This window comes from Apaloderma vittatum, unplaced genomic scaffold, assembly GCF_000703405.1.
Source record: "Apaloderma vittatum isolate BGI_N311 unplaced genomic scaffold, ASM70340v1 scaffold12695, whole genome shotgun sequence".
NCBI classification, from domain to species: Eukaryota; Metazoa; Chordata; class Aves; order Trogoniformes; family Trogonidae; genus Apaloderma; species Apaloderma vittatum.
This window is the reverse complement of record NW_009717702.1, coordinates 5,297-21,650: the sequence shown is the minus strand read 5'-3', so window position 1 is coordinate 21,650 and position 16,354 is coordinate 5,297. Positions and strand designations below refer to the sequence as shown.

The 16,354-nt window shown below is 40.3% G+C and overlaps 1 protein-coding gene across 1 annotated transcript in view; it reads right to left on the bottom strand.

The window, feature by feature from the left end:
* Positions 1 to 10,243: 10,243 nt before the first annotated feature.
* The window catches only part of KLHL31 (kelch-like family member 31), a 6,606-nt gene continuing 495 nt past the window's right edge, over positions 10,244 to 16,354 (bottom strand). Inside the window, exons 2-3 of the mRNA XM_009870003.1 lie at positions 13,083 to 14,286; positions 10,244 to 10,976 (exon numbers count right to left, since the gene is read on the bottom strand). Of these exons, the coding sequence (XP_009868305.1) occupies positions 10,244 to 10,976; positions 13,083 to 14,254 (1,905 nt within the window). The 5' untranslated portion in view covers positions 14,255 to 14,286. The remainder of the gene's footprint in view (positions 10,977 to 13,082; positions 14,287 to 16,354) is intronic.

The window sequence follows — 16,354 nt, the reverse complement described above, 5'->3', positions numbered from 1 at the left end:
CAAGTACATTGGTGGTGAGATCACATTTCTGGAACATGCAAACAAAATTCCTGGTGCCAGCCAAAAAGATGGAAGACATATGTCTTCCCCAGTCAAGGCTGAGTGTCCTTTTCACTCTGACTGCAGGGATGATTCTCTCTCGTGGTGACCAGAAATTCATCCTGAACCTGAGAAGCCTCTTCTTGATGAAAATGTTCTCAAACCTGAAAGAGTGCTGCTGTGCACTTTGATTTTAGTGAATCAGAATTAGAAAATCTGCATTTTTTCAAATCATTGCACCAGCCTGTTGGGATCTTCCAGGGTTATGGTCTTCTCTCCCAAAATGTTTGTGGACAGTAGATGGACAGGAGACAAGGGAAAGCAGGTAGACCACTGCAAAAATATACTTTTTTTACTATTGCCTTTGAAGTTCCTCTGTCTGTTCCCCCCTTCCAGCATTGTTGGCTGAAATAAGTGTTTTATGCCTTTCCCTCTGCCTTCTCCCTGTACTGCAGTCAGTGGCACCCTGGCTTCTATCAGGAATAGTGTGGCCAGTAGGACCAGAGAAGTGATTGTGCCCCTGTACTCAGCACTGGTGAGGTCGCATCTCGAGTGCTGTGTGCAGGTCTGGGCCCCTCACTACAAGAACGACATCGAGATGCTGGAGTGGGTCCAAAGTAGGGCAATGAAGCTGTGAAAGGGTCTAGAGCACAAGTCTTATGAGGAGTGGCTGAGGGAACTGGGCTTGTTTAGCCTGGAGGTAAGGGGTCTGAGGGGAGACCTTATTGCTCTCTCCAATTATCTGAAAATTGGTTGTAGTGGGGTGTGGATCACTCTCTTCAACCAAGTAGCAAGTGACAGGACAAGAGGAAATACCCTTGAGTTTCTTGGATATTAGGAAGAATTTCTTTACTGAAAGGGTTATCAGGCATTGGAAGGGGGTGCCTGGGGCAGTGGTGGAGTCCCCTTCCCTGGAGGTATTTAAGAGTCGGGTAGGCATAGTGCTTAGGGATATGGTTTAGTCGAGAACTTGTCAATGCTAGATTAAAGCTTGGACTCAATGATATTAAAGCTCTTTTCCAGTCTGGGCAATTCTGTGATTCCGTGACCCGCGGCTCCTTTCGCAGGGCAGGCCCCCGGCCGCCTGCCCCGGCGGCTCCAGCTCCGGCCTCCTGGTGCCCTCCAGCGTCTCCTCCCCGGAACAGCTCGAAGAGCAGACGAAGCCCTGAAGAAAAGCTCCTACGCCGAGTGATGCTCCGCTGGGAATGATGCGTGAGGAGTCGGGCGCCGAATTTAAATTTGAATTTAATTCGCTGACCAAGCAGTGTGTCCCTGACTAAAGGCAGGGTATTTAAGCGCCCAGCTGACATTAAGCCAGGCTGAGAAAGACAAGCTGTGCTACCTTCAGGAAGCAAGGCGGCATCTGTGGTTATCTGAGCAGCTATTCGGAGCGCTGCCTGATCGAAGATGTTCCCCAGGTAACCGTCTGTGCGGTTGTTCAAAGACGGCAATGCTGAACGCAGAATGAGGTGGTGGGATTTGTTCTGTGGCTGGTTTCTGTGACAGGAATAGAATCATAGAATCATAGAATCACAGAAACATCAAGGTTGGAAAGGACCGTAGCATCATCAGGTCCAACCTACAGCCCTACACCACCCTAACACTAAGCCATCTCTTGAAGTGCCACATCCAGCTGTTTTTTAAACACGTCCAGGGATGGTGACTCCAACACCTCCCTCAGCAACCCATTCCAATTCTTCACCACTCTTTTGGTGAAGAAGTTTTTTTTAATATCCAATCTAAACTTCCCCTGGCACAACTTGAACCCATTCCCTCTTGTCCTATCGCTATTCACCACGGAGAAGAGGCCAACACCCAGCTCACTACAGCTGCCTTTGAGGCAGCAGACTGCAAGACTTTTATTCTGAATTTTCTCTTTTTTTAGATTAGTAACTCCAACAAACTCACTCTTTGGCTCAGAACAATCCCTTACATAAATAACACAAAATAAAAGCAGCTTATTCAGTTTGGCTGTTTCTAATTAACTTCAGCAAAATTCTGACCCTGTCGATCTTAACTGCTATTCTCATGCCACTGCGTGGGGATTCTACCTAAGGAATTTGTCCTTCAAATGAAAAAAGAATGTGTCAATGCGTTGCTGTAGGCTTGAGTACCATTTCCCTTACAAACATTTAATGAAAAGAAAAAATATACTAATTTATAGGCCTCTACATACTGGGTTTAAGTTTGTAAAATGGACACCATAAATCCATGCAAGACGTACAGTTAAATTATGGATAATTTAGGCAAAACCAGCTTTTGCTAAGTGAATATTTCACTCATATTATTTAAATGCTTTTGAAGGAAAATGATGATATAATAAGCTCTAAAATGTATCTGCAATACAGACAAATAAGTTTTCTCAGACCCTTAAGTAGCAAGGTAAATACTGTAAGAAATAAAGAAACCAATTAATTTTTACTTTAATCCACATTTCTTATTTTAGTGGTGCTAGGAAATAATGTCAGACTTGCTTAAAATATTTCTTTTTAAATTTTATATCATAGTTGAATTGTAAGTTCTGTCTTTTTAGCAGTTTTTACCACAAAGATTCATGGCTTGACTGCTCAAGATCATCCCTGAATTTTGATCTGTTCTGCTTTAGCTCCCAGCAATGATACACATTATTGTATATTGTTTTATTCTTCACTTTAACATTACTTATCATTATTCTTTTCACTTCAGCCACTTGGACTACTTTGAAGAGTACAACCATAAGATGAAGGGCCTTCCAGTTCGGAGATAGGTTCTAAATTGTTCTTTACAGATAAGCCCCAGATGATCATTTTGCTGTCTGCTCTTGGTAAGAGATCATGGATAGTTGTGTTACTATAGAAGATTTGGTTGGAAATAAAACATTTCTTCCCTGTTCCCCTCTCTGGCTTCAAGAAGAAGTAATCTAGCAATGATACATGCCAATAGCAGGTTGTTTACCCTTTTTGTGGTGAGGACGTAGCAATGCAACACCGGCTCTGTTCCCTCCCTGAAGTCAAGATTTGTGTGCTGCAGGCCTTGGTAGGAGACCAAAGCAGAGCCTTGCTCTTCCCTTTCTGCACAAGAGCAGGTTGCAATCCCTCTCATACTGCCGTGATCCTGGCTATGTTTCCTTACAAATTGAAAAACTTTGGTTAGAGTAAATGAATAACATAGCTATACCAAATCTCTTTCTACAGCTTATGCCTCTGCACAAAGAATCATTTTTATGTCAAGCAAAGCAACACCATCCTTTTTTTTTTGCAGCAACAGCATTATTCACACAAAAGAACACATCTGAGACAATCAAAGATTCAAGTCCAGAGCCTAAGGATTGTTGTAAAATGATTTATTGATATACTTCAACACTTCATGCTTGCTGGGCAGAACTTCTTCACTTATGTTCCCTAAATCTTTTGCTTTCTGAGTCACATCTCTATCCAGGTAAAATATAAGCTTCAGGCTCTAGAGATACATTTGTTCTCCAAGAACTGTTTTCACCACTCTCTTTATGCTGATAAATTACCAACCAGCTATCACAGAATCACAGAATGGTTGAGTATGGAAGGGACCTCTGGAGGTCATTCAGTACAAAGGCCCTGCTCAAGCAGGGTCACCTAAAGATCGTTGCCCAGGACCATGCCCAGGTGGCTTTTGAGTATTTCCGAGGATGGAGACTCCGCAGCCTCTCTCAGCAATGTGTGCAAGTGCTCAGTCACCCTTAGAGTGAAAAAGTGTTTCCTAATGTCCAGCTACACCCTCTCGTGTTTCCCTTTGTGCCTATTGCCTCTTGTCCTGTAACTTGGCACCACTGAGAAGATCCTGACTCCATCATATTTAGATGATAAAACCCCTCTGTTCTTGTGTATTACAGAATCCTATGAACCCACGATCTTTGCACAGCCGCAGGCTGGGTAACCCTTTGGGTTGTGACATCTGCTGAAAGCCCAGTCACGCTTTGAACCAAGCCCTTGGTGTCAAAACACAGGGAATGCTTTTTGGCAACTCAAATGCTTTTATGTGTGGCACAAATTAATTGCTCTTCAGAATTCGGACTATTTTTTTTTTCCTTGAAATTTAGATGAATTTATTTCCGATGCTGTTTCTCATATTACTCATACAATCCAAATGAAAACATGTTAAATTGCTAATCAGACATCTGATTTATCATTGTTTCTTATTAGGCATTTGGATTAAAAAAATTGACTGTGAAGTTCATTGTTAAAAAGCAAGTTGTTGTCCTTGTAATAAAATGGAAAAAATAAAAGTGGCTCCAGCGTCACACTGTGTAGCTTATTGTGAAGTTGGTTTGACAGACCGGGTGTAACAAACATTCCAGTTGGTTGATATGAAAGCAAGGATCAGCACGGGGCTCAGAAAACAAAGCACATTTCAACTGCAACCAGACGTTTGTCAGAAAAAGAATCTCGTATTTTCCAACCAATTTTACAATAAGAATAATTAGTTTGTGCCATGTGCTGACAGTTTTATTTAAAGCATACAATGAAAAATACCAACATGCTGTTATTCCTCTTAACGACAACTGCTACAGTACAAATTTTAATTTTAAGTAGTAACATTCTCACATTACACTCACAGATTTTTTTTTCTGTTGAAATATGTTCCCTTGTGTTATCACAGTCCATCCTTAAAGTGTATAATTAGAAAAGCTATCTGTATAAGCAATTTGTCTGACACTTATCAGCCAGGGAAATGCTTTACACAAATAAATTATATTTTTAACTTCTCTTGTTGACAAAAAAGCTGCCAAGGCAGCAGAGAGTGTAACATCCAGTGTATCTAAATGTGTGTGTTCCCATTCTTACCAACAGAAATTGATTATGTATTCCTCATAAGTTTACTAATTGCCTACACTTTTATTGAAAATTTAATTTTCATTGAGACAACAATGAACTCTTATACTAGCCTTTCGCATGGCAAAACTCATCTGTTATTAACTGAATCTTTCACACAAGCTATATAGAATTGCATGTATTTTCCTTTATTCTTTAGGGAACTTCTGGGAACAGAGCTCTGAGCAGTGTCACACTTGCAAGTGAGAACCAGCAACTCATTTTCACCCCTTTTTTTCCAGCAGGCATTCCAGAATGTGTGCTTTTCTTTATTGTGCCCACCAGCAATGAGGTTTTTTGAATTAGAGTCACAGATGAGCTTTTCTGTACTGTTCACATCTGTGCATCTTCTTTGGTGCCCTGAGTTACTCAGTTATGAATAAGAAAAGAGAAAATGAAAGGGACAAGAGATCCTCCTTTTGGATAGAGAAGTCAGAGTATAAATCTGTGCATTACAATGTTTTTGATGACTTACACAAAGTAGGTCTTTAACAAAAAGATGAGAAGATTCATTGCAAATAGGTCAAGTGGCTTTGAACTATTGGTTTCAACAACATTCTCCAAGCAGATGGATTCAGACTTTGAAAAAGATATCCCAGCTTGGGTAAATCCAGGTTAAAATGGATTGCAAATTCGGTTCAACTGAGAATTCAAGTTACAGGCAACTTTCATAAGAAAAGTTGGCCCATCTCTGTTATAGCACATAAGAAAAGCTGCTGCTGTGGGTTGGGGCTGGGCTGGCCAAATCACTGAACAGGATTGGTTTTGTTTAGCCCAAACGAGGACAGCTGCTTATAGAAAGGTATGTGCTGAAGTAGGTTGTTCTTTCCAGCACGTATTTCTCAAACATATTTGAGAATGAGGAACAAAATCTTACTCTACTGACTGTTCAAGGGGGGCTCCATCTTCTCCTTTCTACTGTCTGGAGCCTTTTGCATCTCCCATCATGTGTGTTGCACAAAAACCATTGGAGTACATGTCAGATTTCATTGAGCAGCCACCCCCAAGGAAATAATCCTTGTGGGGAAATCTAGCGTCAAAAAAAATTTAATGTGGTGCATGGGAAGTGGGTAGTTGAAGGGTGATATTGAACATCAGTCTAATAACTACATGATGGGTTCCATTAGGCATTGACATTTCTGTACTCATGCATTTAGTTCTTGTATTTTAATTTTTTTAATATGAACCCATGACAATACCCAGGAGAAGTCCCACTGGATTTAAGGTGTGCATGCTCATACAACTATTTGTGTGACTGTCGGGTTTGCAACTAGAATTACCAAACCCAGCTGCTACCAGGGAAAAACTGCCCCTAAACCTAGCATGGGTTTGAAAAGAGTTAAAACTATAAGATCAACTAATCTAGGTTTCAGGATAATATAAAGCACGGTCCTATTCAGACATTTCATTTCTGATGTACTTTTTCCTGCAAGAACTGACATTTAAACATCTCAATTCAAAACGCTTTTCAATGCCTCATAGCTTTGGTTGATCCTAATTTTGTCTGCTTCCCTCTTTGACCAGCTAGAAGTTAACACTTAAAACCACTGGACTCTTGACTGATCCACAGAAGATCTTGAAGGTTAACTTCAGGAAGAGATTAAATTATCATGATGCTATCTTGATTAAGAATTAAGCACAACATCTTCCTTTCAGCCTAACTTCTCAACAGTAAGTTCCTCCCTCACAACCTTGCAACACACTCTCCCATGAACCTACACAAGCACGAATAAACAAGAAAACAAAACATTATCAAACTGTTTCACTCACAGACTGAAGAAAACTTATTTTCAGATTTGAATTCCTTGGAAGCACAGATGTTGTCAACTATAAAATGCATAGGCATAAGGAATTTTGAAGATAACACTTTTTTTTTTTTTTAAATTACTATAGCATTAAAGAATATCCTTGTAGTGTTTTAACAATCTGTGTCTCATATAGTTGGAAGCCCTCTGCTCTACTTAATATTACCATGTACAGTACGTCCTAAATTGCCTTCTTCTTGGGATATACAATATTTCAAGTTCCACTGAGATGTTGTCATTAAACACCCAGAGATTGAAAATACAATACTAGACAACGAAAGAGCATCATTCCGAAAAACCATAACATACAAACTATTTTTCACAGTTCTAACAGAACAATGTTGCACATAAAAATGTTACAAATATCTCAGTACATTTGTGTGATCAAAATAACATTAAGTCCAGCTGATATTGTCACATATTAAGGGCCAAATCCTGGCTCAATGAGCAGTTGAAGCCTAAACTGATGTTTAGAGAAAATAATATAAAGCCACCCTGAAGTGCTATACTGATAACAAAACCATCTGTTAATCTATTTAAGATTTTTGGCCTCACCGACATACCTAATTTATGCGATGGAAGGAACACATGGCTGGTGGCACTTGGCTCCTGTCCCAGGACACGTCTTTATGCATTTGTTGTGGCCAAGGGCAGTGGAAGCTGAGGAGCAGTCTTCCTTCTGGGTATGACAGTTTTGGCAGGCATCTTCATCTACCAGAATTTGGCCAAGAGTTCAAAATCCTGTACATCTTATTCAGTCGTCCCACTGAAGTCAATGGAACTTTTTTTTGTGAGTAAGATGAAAAGGATTTGGCCCCCAAAGTTTTTAACCCTTTAAGTAGTTAGAGAGTAGTTTCATTGCACTTAGCCCATCGTTCACAGATAACTTTCTACTCGAAAACAGAAGATGGTTGTTGGTGTATAGGAAGTGCTGGCTCACAAAGAGGAAAGTGTGCAGCAATGTCTGACTACTCATAGCATTATGGAGCTGAATTCCTAAAGGGAAAAGGAGACACTTGCATATGAAAATTTTATCCAATGTGTGTTTGAGGCCAAAATAATTATTTCTGCAATTCCTAAATATCATCTTACGGGTGCCTTAGGAACACTAAGTAACTGGAGTATATATATAGCTATAATAGGGTATGTGTATGTGTGTCTCCATTGGACTTGATGGATAAGGAACTTCATCTAATAGTATTAAATTTTTTTAAAAAAATATTGGAGCAGATGGATTTTTCAAACAGCTTCCTAAATACTTTCATATGGAACATACAGTTATGACTTTGGGAAAAGAGAAATTTTGCTCTTATCCACAAGAAGCTTTTGGCGACTGGAATGAGCAAGAACAGCATTTTCATATTTAAAACAAAGTAATCTTACTCTGTTACACAGTTCTATGTTTTGTTCTGGAATTCTGGATTTAAATTATTATTCATTTGAATTAAGCAGGATAAAGGATAACTGCATGACAACTAATTAAAACTGTATGACAGTGCTACTCTGACCAAAAGTCTTTGCAATGCAACATATTCTAATAACATGCAGCACTCAAAAATAGAATTCGGGATTTAAAATTGCGTAGTCAGGATGCAGACACGAACTCTAAGTTAGAACTGGCAAACAGGACTGAATACCATGGAGTTTAATCCCAACCAACAGAGAGAATTACTTCATCTCTAATACTGTGTCACGCTCACGCTGATCCTCAATATGTAGCTGCAACAAAGATACAAAGAGCAGAGCATGAGTCCCGAAAATGCTTGCCTCAACAACAACTGCTCTTACGGGCAATTTTATAGTGTTCCCCTTCTGCAAAGGAGATAAAAATTTTGCTGCCTCCTAAATATTGCTAAGAGTATGCCTTCTCATTGTCACCGGAGCCGGGAGGTGTCAATGATAATCTGCATGTGAAGCTCTATGAACTGAGTGAGGGGTGTGAACTTCTGCCCTTTTGGTTATATCAGACCACTGTAGTTCCTTGTTTTGCTTCTTTCCTTCCCAGACAGAAGGATGCAGACATTCTGTGCTGACAACAGTCCCTCAGGGGACGTTATGGGCTGCATACATCTCTGGCTAAGGAAATAGGCTTAGGTTTCACGCTTAATTCCCCCACTGCATGCTGAAATTAGGAAGAAAAGTTTTTGGAAGGTAACCTAAGTTGAGCAAAGACTTTACTCACTGGGAAAACTTTGGAGACAGGCACAGCATTAGCCTAGCCTTTGGGAAAACGTGAATAAAAGCTCCATAAATAGGGCTGCGCTGAAGGCTTCAAAAGGTGATACATAACAATATGCCCAGGAGGAGGTTACTTTGGGTGATGTGCCTACACCTGGTAAGAAAGGTGTTGGGATATCTCTTTGTTTCTACTAAGGAAAATCCCTTTGATTTCATCTAGACTTCCCATGATTCACTGTTTTCCACACATACATTCTATTCTTAAAGGCAAACTCTGCAGTCTTTATTCAATCTTTGTTCCTCACTCCACTGGTTAATTGCCAGAATAATACTCAGTAAGAGAGATGCTCTGCGCATCTTCTCCATGCTCAGACACCATTAGCTCTTGGTGCCTCCTGGCATGAACTCAGCTTCTAGATTTTGCCCCTGCTGCAGCAGATCCTAACTCCCTGCGTTGGTGAGGACCGTCTCAGCTGAGAAGATAAGCCAGAAGTACCTTCCTACACAGATGGGAAGAGTAGGAACAGGAGGAGACATACTGACTGGCCTTCATGCCTTCCACCTGGAATGACAGGAGGGGCTTCCTGGCATGAAGAGGAGGATGGGATGGTGACCTACTCCTTGGTGCACACATGGAGGTCAGGAGAGCAATCTGGCACCTTTGGGGCCGGCCCATAGCACTTATAGAAGCTAAGGCATCTTGTGGACTCAGGTCTCAAGAACCATGTCACAGCACTAGGCATGAGAATGATAGGGTTTCATGGCAGAAGACAGGGGATCTCCTTCTAACTTCTGAAAGACCAAATGCATTGAAAAATTTCCTGTGAATACCACTGTCCCAAAATAAAAGTATGCGTGTACTATCTTTTTTTCTTCTGCTTTTCAAAATAGAAAATGCTTAGAAAACAATAAAACTCATCCATTTTATGACGATATATCACGTTTCTGGTGTTTCTTGAGATTTTTTACCAGCAGTATTTCACTTTCATTCTGGGTTTTGAAAGCGTATAAAACTCGGTGTTAAAAAAGCCTCACAACAATCTTCTGAAGCAAGTTTATCTGTTTTACAAGTCAGGAAATCAAGGCACAAAGAAATTAAATCATTTGCCACAGGTAGGTCGGTGGCAAAGTCAGGAAGAGAATCAAATTCTGTAGCTACGGGTTAACTTTCTCTTCCTGCTAAGAAAATTCATCGTATCCCTAATACGCTGTTTCACACCACCTGTATTAAAGAAAATTGGCCATTTTGCACTGTCAAAACTGTTGGAAAGCCAATGTTTTGGGTTTTTTTTGTTGTGTTTTTTTTTTCATAAAAGCACAAAAATGCTACTTAAAGGGTTACTTATACTGCTGTGCTGGTAAACATTTTTACTTACTGCTGATTAGACCCGTTATTTAAATACTGACTGGGACAGAAGAGACTGAGCTGGCCCTGGACTCCCTTGTCTTGGTGTTGGGCATGGATATGGTACAACAGGATACGCCCACAGTGGCCTCAGGCAGCTCATCTTCCTCTGTCCATTCATTGAGATCCGGGTTATAGCACTGAATGCACTTCTTATATTTTTTCTCTATTTCATTCCAGCCACCCACTAAGTAAATTTTCCCGTTAAGGGTGGAGGCGCCCGCTGTGCTAACTCCGGTTTGAAGCGGCGCCACGTAACTCCATTGCCCTGTGTATGGGCTGTAACACTCCACGGGCAGAACGTCGACCCTTTCAGCTCGCCCCCCCAGCTGAGACCCACCCATGACATAGACCCTCTCCAGAAGGGACACAGCACAGTGCCACCCCCTCGGGGTGCTGAGGCTGGATTTATCCTGCCAGCTATCTTTGCTGGGGTCGTACATGCACACTGAGCGAGAGTAAGCGTTATTAATGTAACCTCCCGTGACCAGGATCTGACCATCTACGACCGCGCTGGCGTGGCAGCACCTGGGCACCTCCAGGGACGCCTTCATCTGCCACTGGTTAGTGGCAGGCACGTAGCACTCCACCGAGGAGAGGCACCCCTCGGAGTTGCGGCCACCCACTGCAAAAAGGAGGCCATTGAACACGTTGAGGCTAAAGTGGGTGCGCCGCTGATTCATGTTTGCCAGGTGAATCCAGGTGTTGAAACGGGGATCGTATCTGAAAGCATTAAGAAAAGAGGGTAACTGTCTCACATACTGCTCAGCAAAATTCTGCAGCCCTGTCCCACTACTGCTGCAGGTGCGAAGTTGCTAAAATTTTAGTAAGCTATTTAGCCCACTAGAAGTCAGTGGAATGAAACTTGGATTCCTGGTTAAATTTCCAAATAAATTTAGTTTTTGATTGGACAAAAATCTGCCTGTATCACTCAAACCTGGTGTTATTCTGATGAAGTAAAACTGTCTCTTCTATAATTTCATTTTGTACAGTAACCTCCTTAGAATATGGGGAAGAGATATTTTCAACATACAGTAGAAATTTTAGAAGGTTGTTTTTTTTGCAATTTATGTCTACAACAAAGATGTCAAAATTGACTCAAAGAGTTTTAAAAATGTTAGGTGGTGATTTACACTTGCATCTTCTTACTATTTTCTAAATGGCAAGTATTGTTGTTATTGTTAAGTATTGGAACAGGCTGCCCAGGGAAGTGATTGCGTCACTGTCCCTGCCGGCATTTAAAAGAAGCTGCAGTTATTGAAAAGACGTGCAGATGAGATGCTTAGGGACTTGCTTTAGTGGTGGACCTGGCACTGCTGGGTTAACAGTTGGACTCCATGATCTTAAAGGTCTTTTCCAACTTAAATGATTCTGTGACTCTCATGTGGAGTAAGATTTATGTGGGAAGAACATCTTTGCTTTCTAACACCCTTCCTATCTGAAATAACATTCTCTGTCCTTAACATTTAAATAAGCAGTTTTGAAATAGAAAACAGCAAATCATGACTCCTGAAGGAGCTGAGTGAGGTACCTCAGTAGGCATGTCTCCTGTTGCACACTGAGGTGAACCACGTGAGGAAAAAGACTAAGGGAAACTAAACACTAACTGTTAGCTGTCATTCAACACTGTCATCTGCGGCTCTGAAAGCAGCTCTGAAAGCAGCTCTGAAAGCAGCTCTGAAAGCAAGTCCACAGACATACTGATGTGACTGGACATGCTAGAGGTTAATGGCAGAGCTGGGAGCAGAACCCATTCAGCCATGGACCGCAACAATTTCATCACCTCCTCCTCACAACCAAGGTGTGCAGCGAACACACAGCTCCTTGTGAGAACGTGAGGCATAGCTTAAAGGCAGAAGGAGAGCAACAGCATAATCCCCCTTATGTAATATATTTTTTCTCACAAAGTAGATTACAAAATAAAATTGATCTAGAGAAGGCTCCTCATTTGTTAACTTTCTATGTTGGTTGATGTCCTCAGAAGAAGTTGTCTGAACATACCCTTTGGGAGCAGAAAAGGAAGCACTGGTATGACTGTGGCTGTGTACTGCCATTGCACATCCATAGTCGGATAGTAGATAAAAAGATGAGTTTTCTCACCTCCAGCCTTTGCTTCAAGCTATTGTTTGCTGTCAGCTTTCAGGCTGAACTATTTAAAAACCAGGACCACCCACTTGACTATTGCATGTTAGCCTATGCACTCTTCTGATCTTGCTATCGCCAGCGCAGTCCTTGGATGACTACAGATAGAAACTGTAATATTTCAAAAGTCAAGTATTTTTTGGATTACACTGTACAAGAGAAATACAGCCTTCAAGAGACAATGACTTCGTTTCTAAACTCTTGATAAATAAAAAAGCTAAAGGATATGAAATGCAGTATAAAAGCTGTTGAAAATATGGTGGACAGTGCATAGAAAGTCAAGATTATAATACCTAAAAGGTGTTTTTCAGAACTTCCTGTGAGGCATCAGAAGTTCTCAAAATATAAAAAGTTTCATTGTATCTGGTACTGTACATTTTAATAGTACCTTAGAACATCTCAGAATTTTCTATTTATGTTACTATTTATTTCCTTCACTCAGAGTAAATTTCCTCACTTTTCATTTTGCATGTATAACTATAGTGAAGTTTTCTCTTAACTTCAATTGCATACTGCTGTTCATTCAAACTTTCATCCAGACTAGCATCTATACTTCCCCTATCCCGTCACCTTTCTATTTATCTGAACAGTTCATGCTGCATGTCGAAAAACCCAAGCTTGGCTTATCTAACTGCATCGTGTGGAATAGATCTCTCCATCCCTGTTAAATAAATAAACAATTATTACCTGCAGAAATTGCTGACTGCATGCTTGGCTTGGTTCCTGGCATCATTCTGGTCTTCCCCACCGGCCACATACAGAAATCCATCCATCACCATCACGCATTGATTAAAACTTTTAGCAGGCATTTCACTCAGCTTCTTCCAACCATTTTCAGGATCTCTGTACAAGATGTCTCTGCTAAGAGACTTTTCTGTTAGAGCAGGGCGTCCCCCAACAGTAACTAAGACTCTGAAACCTCCACGGATCCTTGTTCTTCTGGACTGAAGTGTATTCTGGTGGTAAGGAAGCAAATGATAGTTCATGGCATCGACCAGGAGCTTATGGCAGTCTGCATCTTGCATCATTCTTGGCACAGTCTGAACATAATTGACAAGGTCTTGGGCTGAGATGGTACCAAAACGGATGTTACCTAAGAGATCAGCAGCAAACTTAACTCTTTTTTGGTCAAATTCCAGCCATTTTATTGCAATCTGGAATGCAACAATTTCAGAAGGCAACTGCAAGTCATCATCTGCAAGAAGTTCATTAATCTGATCGAAAGTAAGTTTTAAGAACTGATCCGTTTCTGAAAATTCAATGAAGTTGTCTCTAATAAATTTGTGCGCTGCTTCCTTGGTGTTTTTTAGTCCATATGTTTCTGCAATATTGGCAACATACATACAATTCTCAACACTGATTTCTTGGATTAGAAAATCACAGCACATCTTTACAAGGGTGTGAATCTGTAGGTAAATTGCTGTGGAAATAATACTACCTATTGTATAAAGTGAGAGAGTAAGTTTTCCTGTGTAAGCATAGGTGATAACAGTAGCTAGACCCAGTGGAGATACATCATTGAGGTCCACTCTTTGAGTGGACGGCTCTTTCTTTAAGATGTTGTGAAAGTAGTCACTGATTGAAGCCATCACCACCTTATGAACGCTGAAGGATTTGGTTTTGGTACTGATAGTCAAGTCACAAAGGAAATTTTCTTGTCTCATCCTGCTTAGACCTTCCAAGAGATTTGGGCTATACAATGGGTCAGAAACTTCAGATGAGATGCAGCTGAAACCATTTCCTCCATCTAAGAGTCCATTCAAGCCATTTAGTTTACTGAGGGGGCCATCTTCCACAATGATAGTCAGTTCATTGATGTCTGCTTTGTTCTTTTTTACATTCTTCTTCTTAGGGGCCATGGCTGCAATGAAATATTACAGCCAAGAGCTTGCTAAAAATAAAATGAAAACGTTTAGAACTACATCACAGTTGTGAAATTCAATAGCTATGTGATTATGCAACAAATCCAACCTTTGTCAACACATATAAATGCCACAAAACCATAATACACGAGATACTCTATCCTCCTAAGAACTATTAGAGTCTCCTAGACTGTAATGTGGCTGCTTCTTAATAACAATCAATACTCAAATTGTGAAGAAAACATCTGCAAGTAATTTTTTTTTTTTTAAATTACAAGGTAATAAATTAACACTCACCTATTATCACCACATTCAAAGAGTTAAATTCACTAAAACAGTTCTCTAGACTGTAAGATTTTGTAAATAATCAGCCAGGTTCTAGACCTGAATTCATTAGTCTGAAGTGTAGGAAAGATATGGGTCCCCAACTTTGTTCACCCATACTCCAGGGCTAGTAGAGACTTACAGATGGGTTCAGAATTTGACCAGGAAATATTAAGAGTGGAAGAAAATCTTAAAGAAAAAAAGCAAGATAAGACTTAGAGAGAAAGTAAATTTTAGTATGATGTTATATTGATTTTAGATTTAGGATCTGCTCCAAACTAATTTTTGATTTTCTAGACCAATGATTTTCTATTTTCCATGCCAGATTTGCAAATACTTTCTAGTCATAGCACACTTTGCTTCCTTTCCAATATCAGTAGTTTGAAATTTATAATCCTACTTCTAGGATTTTGTGGAGATTCAGGGAGAAGATAAGATGTCAAACTTTTATTTGATAAAAATGTCATCCAGACTCTAATGTGACATGTTATTTTAAACAAGTTCGTTATGTGTGAATCATAGAATCATAGAATCATAGAATGGCATAGGTGCATAGGCTGGAAGGGACCTGTAAAGTTTATGCCCATAGAGTTATTTTAGAGTGGATATTTGCATTACATGTATCAAATCCAGGCAAGTTCCAGCTTTTGCTGAAATGAAAAACCACATTTTTGTCAAATGCAACGTGAGGTGGGCCCTGAGTAGTTTTCAAGGAGCTGTCTCAAATAAATGTATATGCAAATATATTTTGAAGGAAAGCGCTGATCTTCAGTAGCACAGCTAAAAGAGAATTGCTGAGATTGGCATTCAACTAGATTCAAATATAGCATTTAGCTTCAGTATATCCATTGATTTTAAAAAAATTTATACATGCTCATTTTCTTTGTGATCCTTGAGCTCATAAAGAACAGAATATGAAGAAATGCCACTTAACACAAACGACTGGATTATATTAGATAATCGAAAGACTTCAGTAATATTTCAGTCTAGGATCTCAGCCCACAAACTCTTCCTCAAGCACATAGCATGTAGCAAAATGGTCATTTAATTATAGAAAGGAATGGTTGCTGCCTCTGAGCACCAGGACTTTTTTTTCTGCTGCTCCTGCTGCTTCTGCTGGGTGACGACCATGTGCTGAGCAGGCGAGGGAGAAGGCCATGTGTGCCCAAAGTGTCAGTGTCAGCCTGGCGCTGACGTGAGCTGTGATCCCCAAAATGTCAGTGTGCCAGTGCAGGGGTCAGCTGCTGCCTGGCTTCCCCGCTCCGGCTGCATTCCAGGAGCTGCATCTGTTGAGACCTATCAAGAGTCACCTCCCAGAATAGCAACCTCCCAGCAGCTTGCCATTTTAAGACAGGTTCAAATTGAAGGTATAATCTGGTGTTTTAATACACTCAATTGTTTAACACAGCTTTTGTGGCAAAAAAAACAAACCACCCCATGATATTGCAAGTGTTGTGTTTATTTGTTGGCATAGAATAAAAGCAAAATGAAACTTTTGGATGTCTTTGATAACATGTTATCCACCTAGTTACAGCTTTGCATATTAATAGCCGCAATCTTATAGCTGGTAAGGGCATATTCTCTTGGCAGTCATATTTGTAGTTTGAAATATTTTGAGAGATCTGCAACTCGACAATTTTAATACTTGGAGCACTTAAGGTTTATTGCCTCACTGTGCCATTGTAGAGCTAATTTAAATAAGTGACATTTTAAGCTCTCTGTTCAAAAATCTCCACTCTGCAAAGTTTTTTTCCTGAGAAAACTACTTTTCCA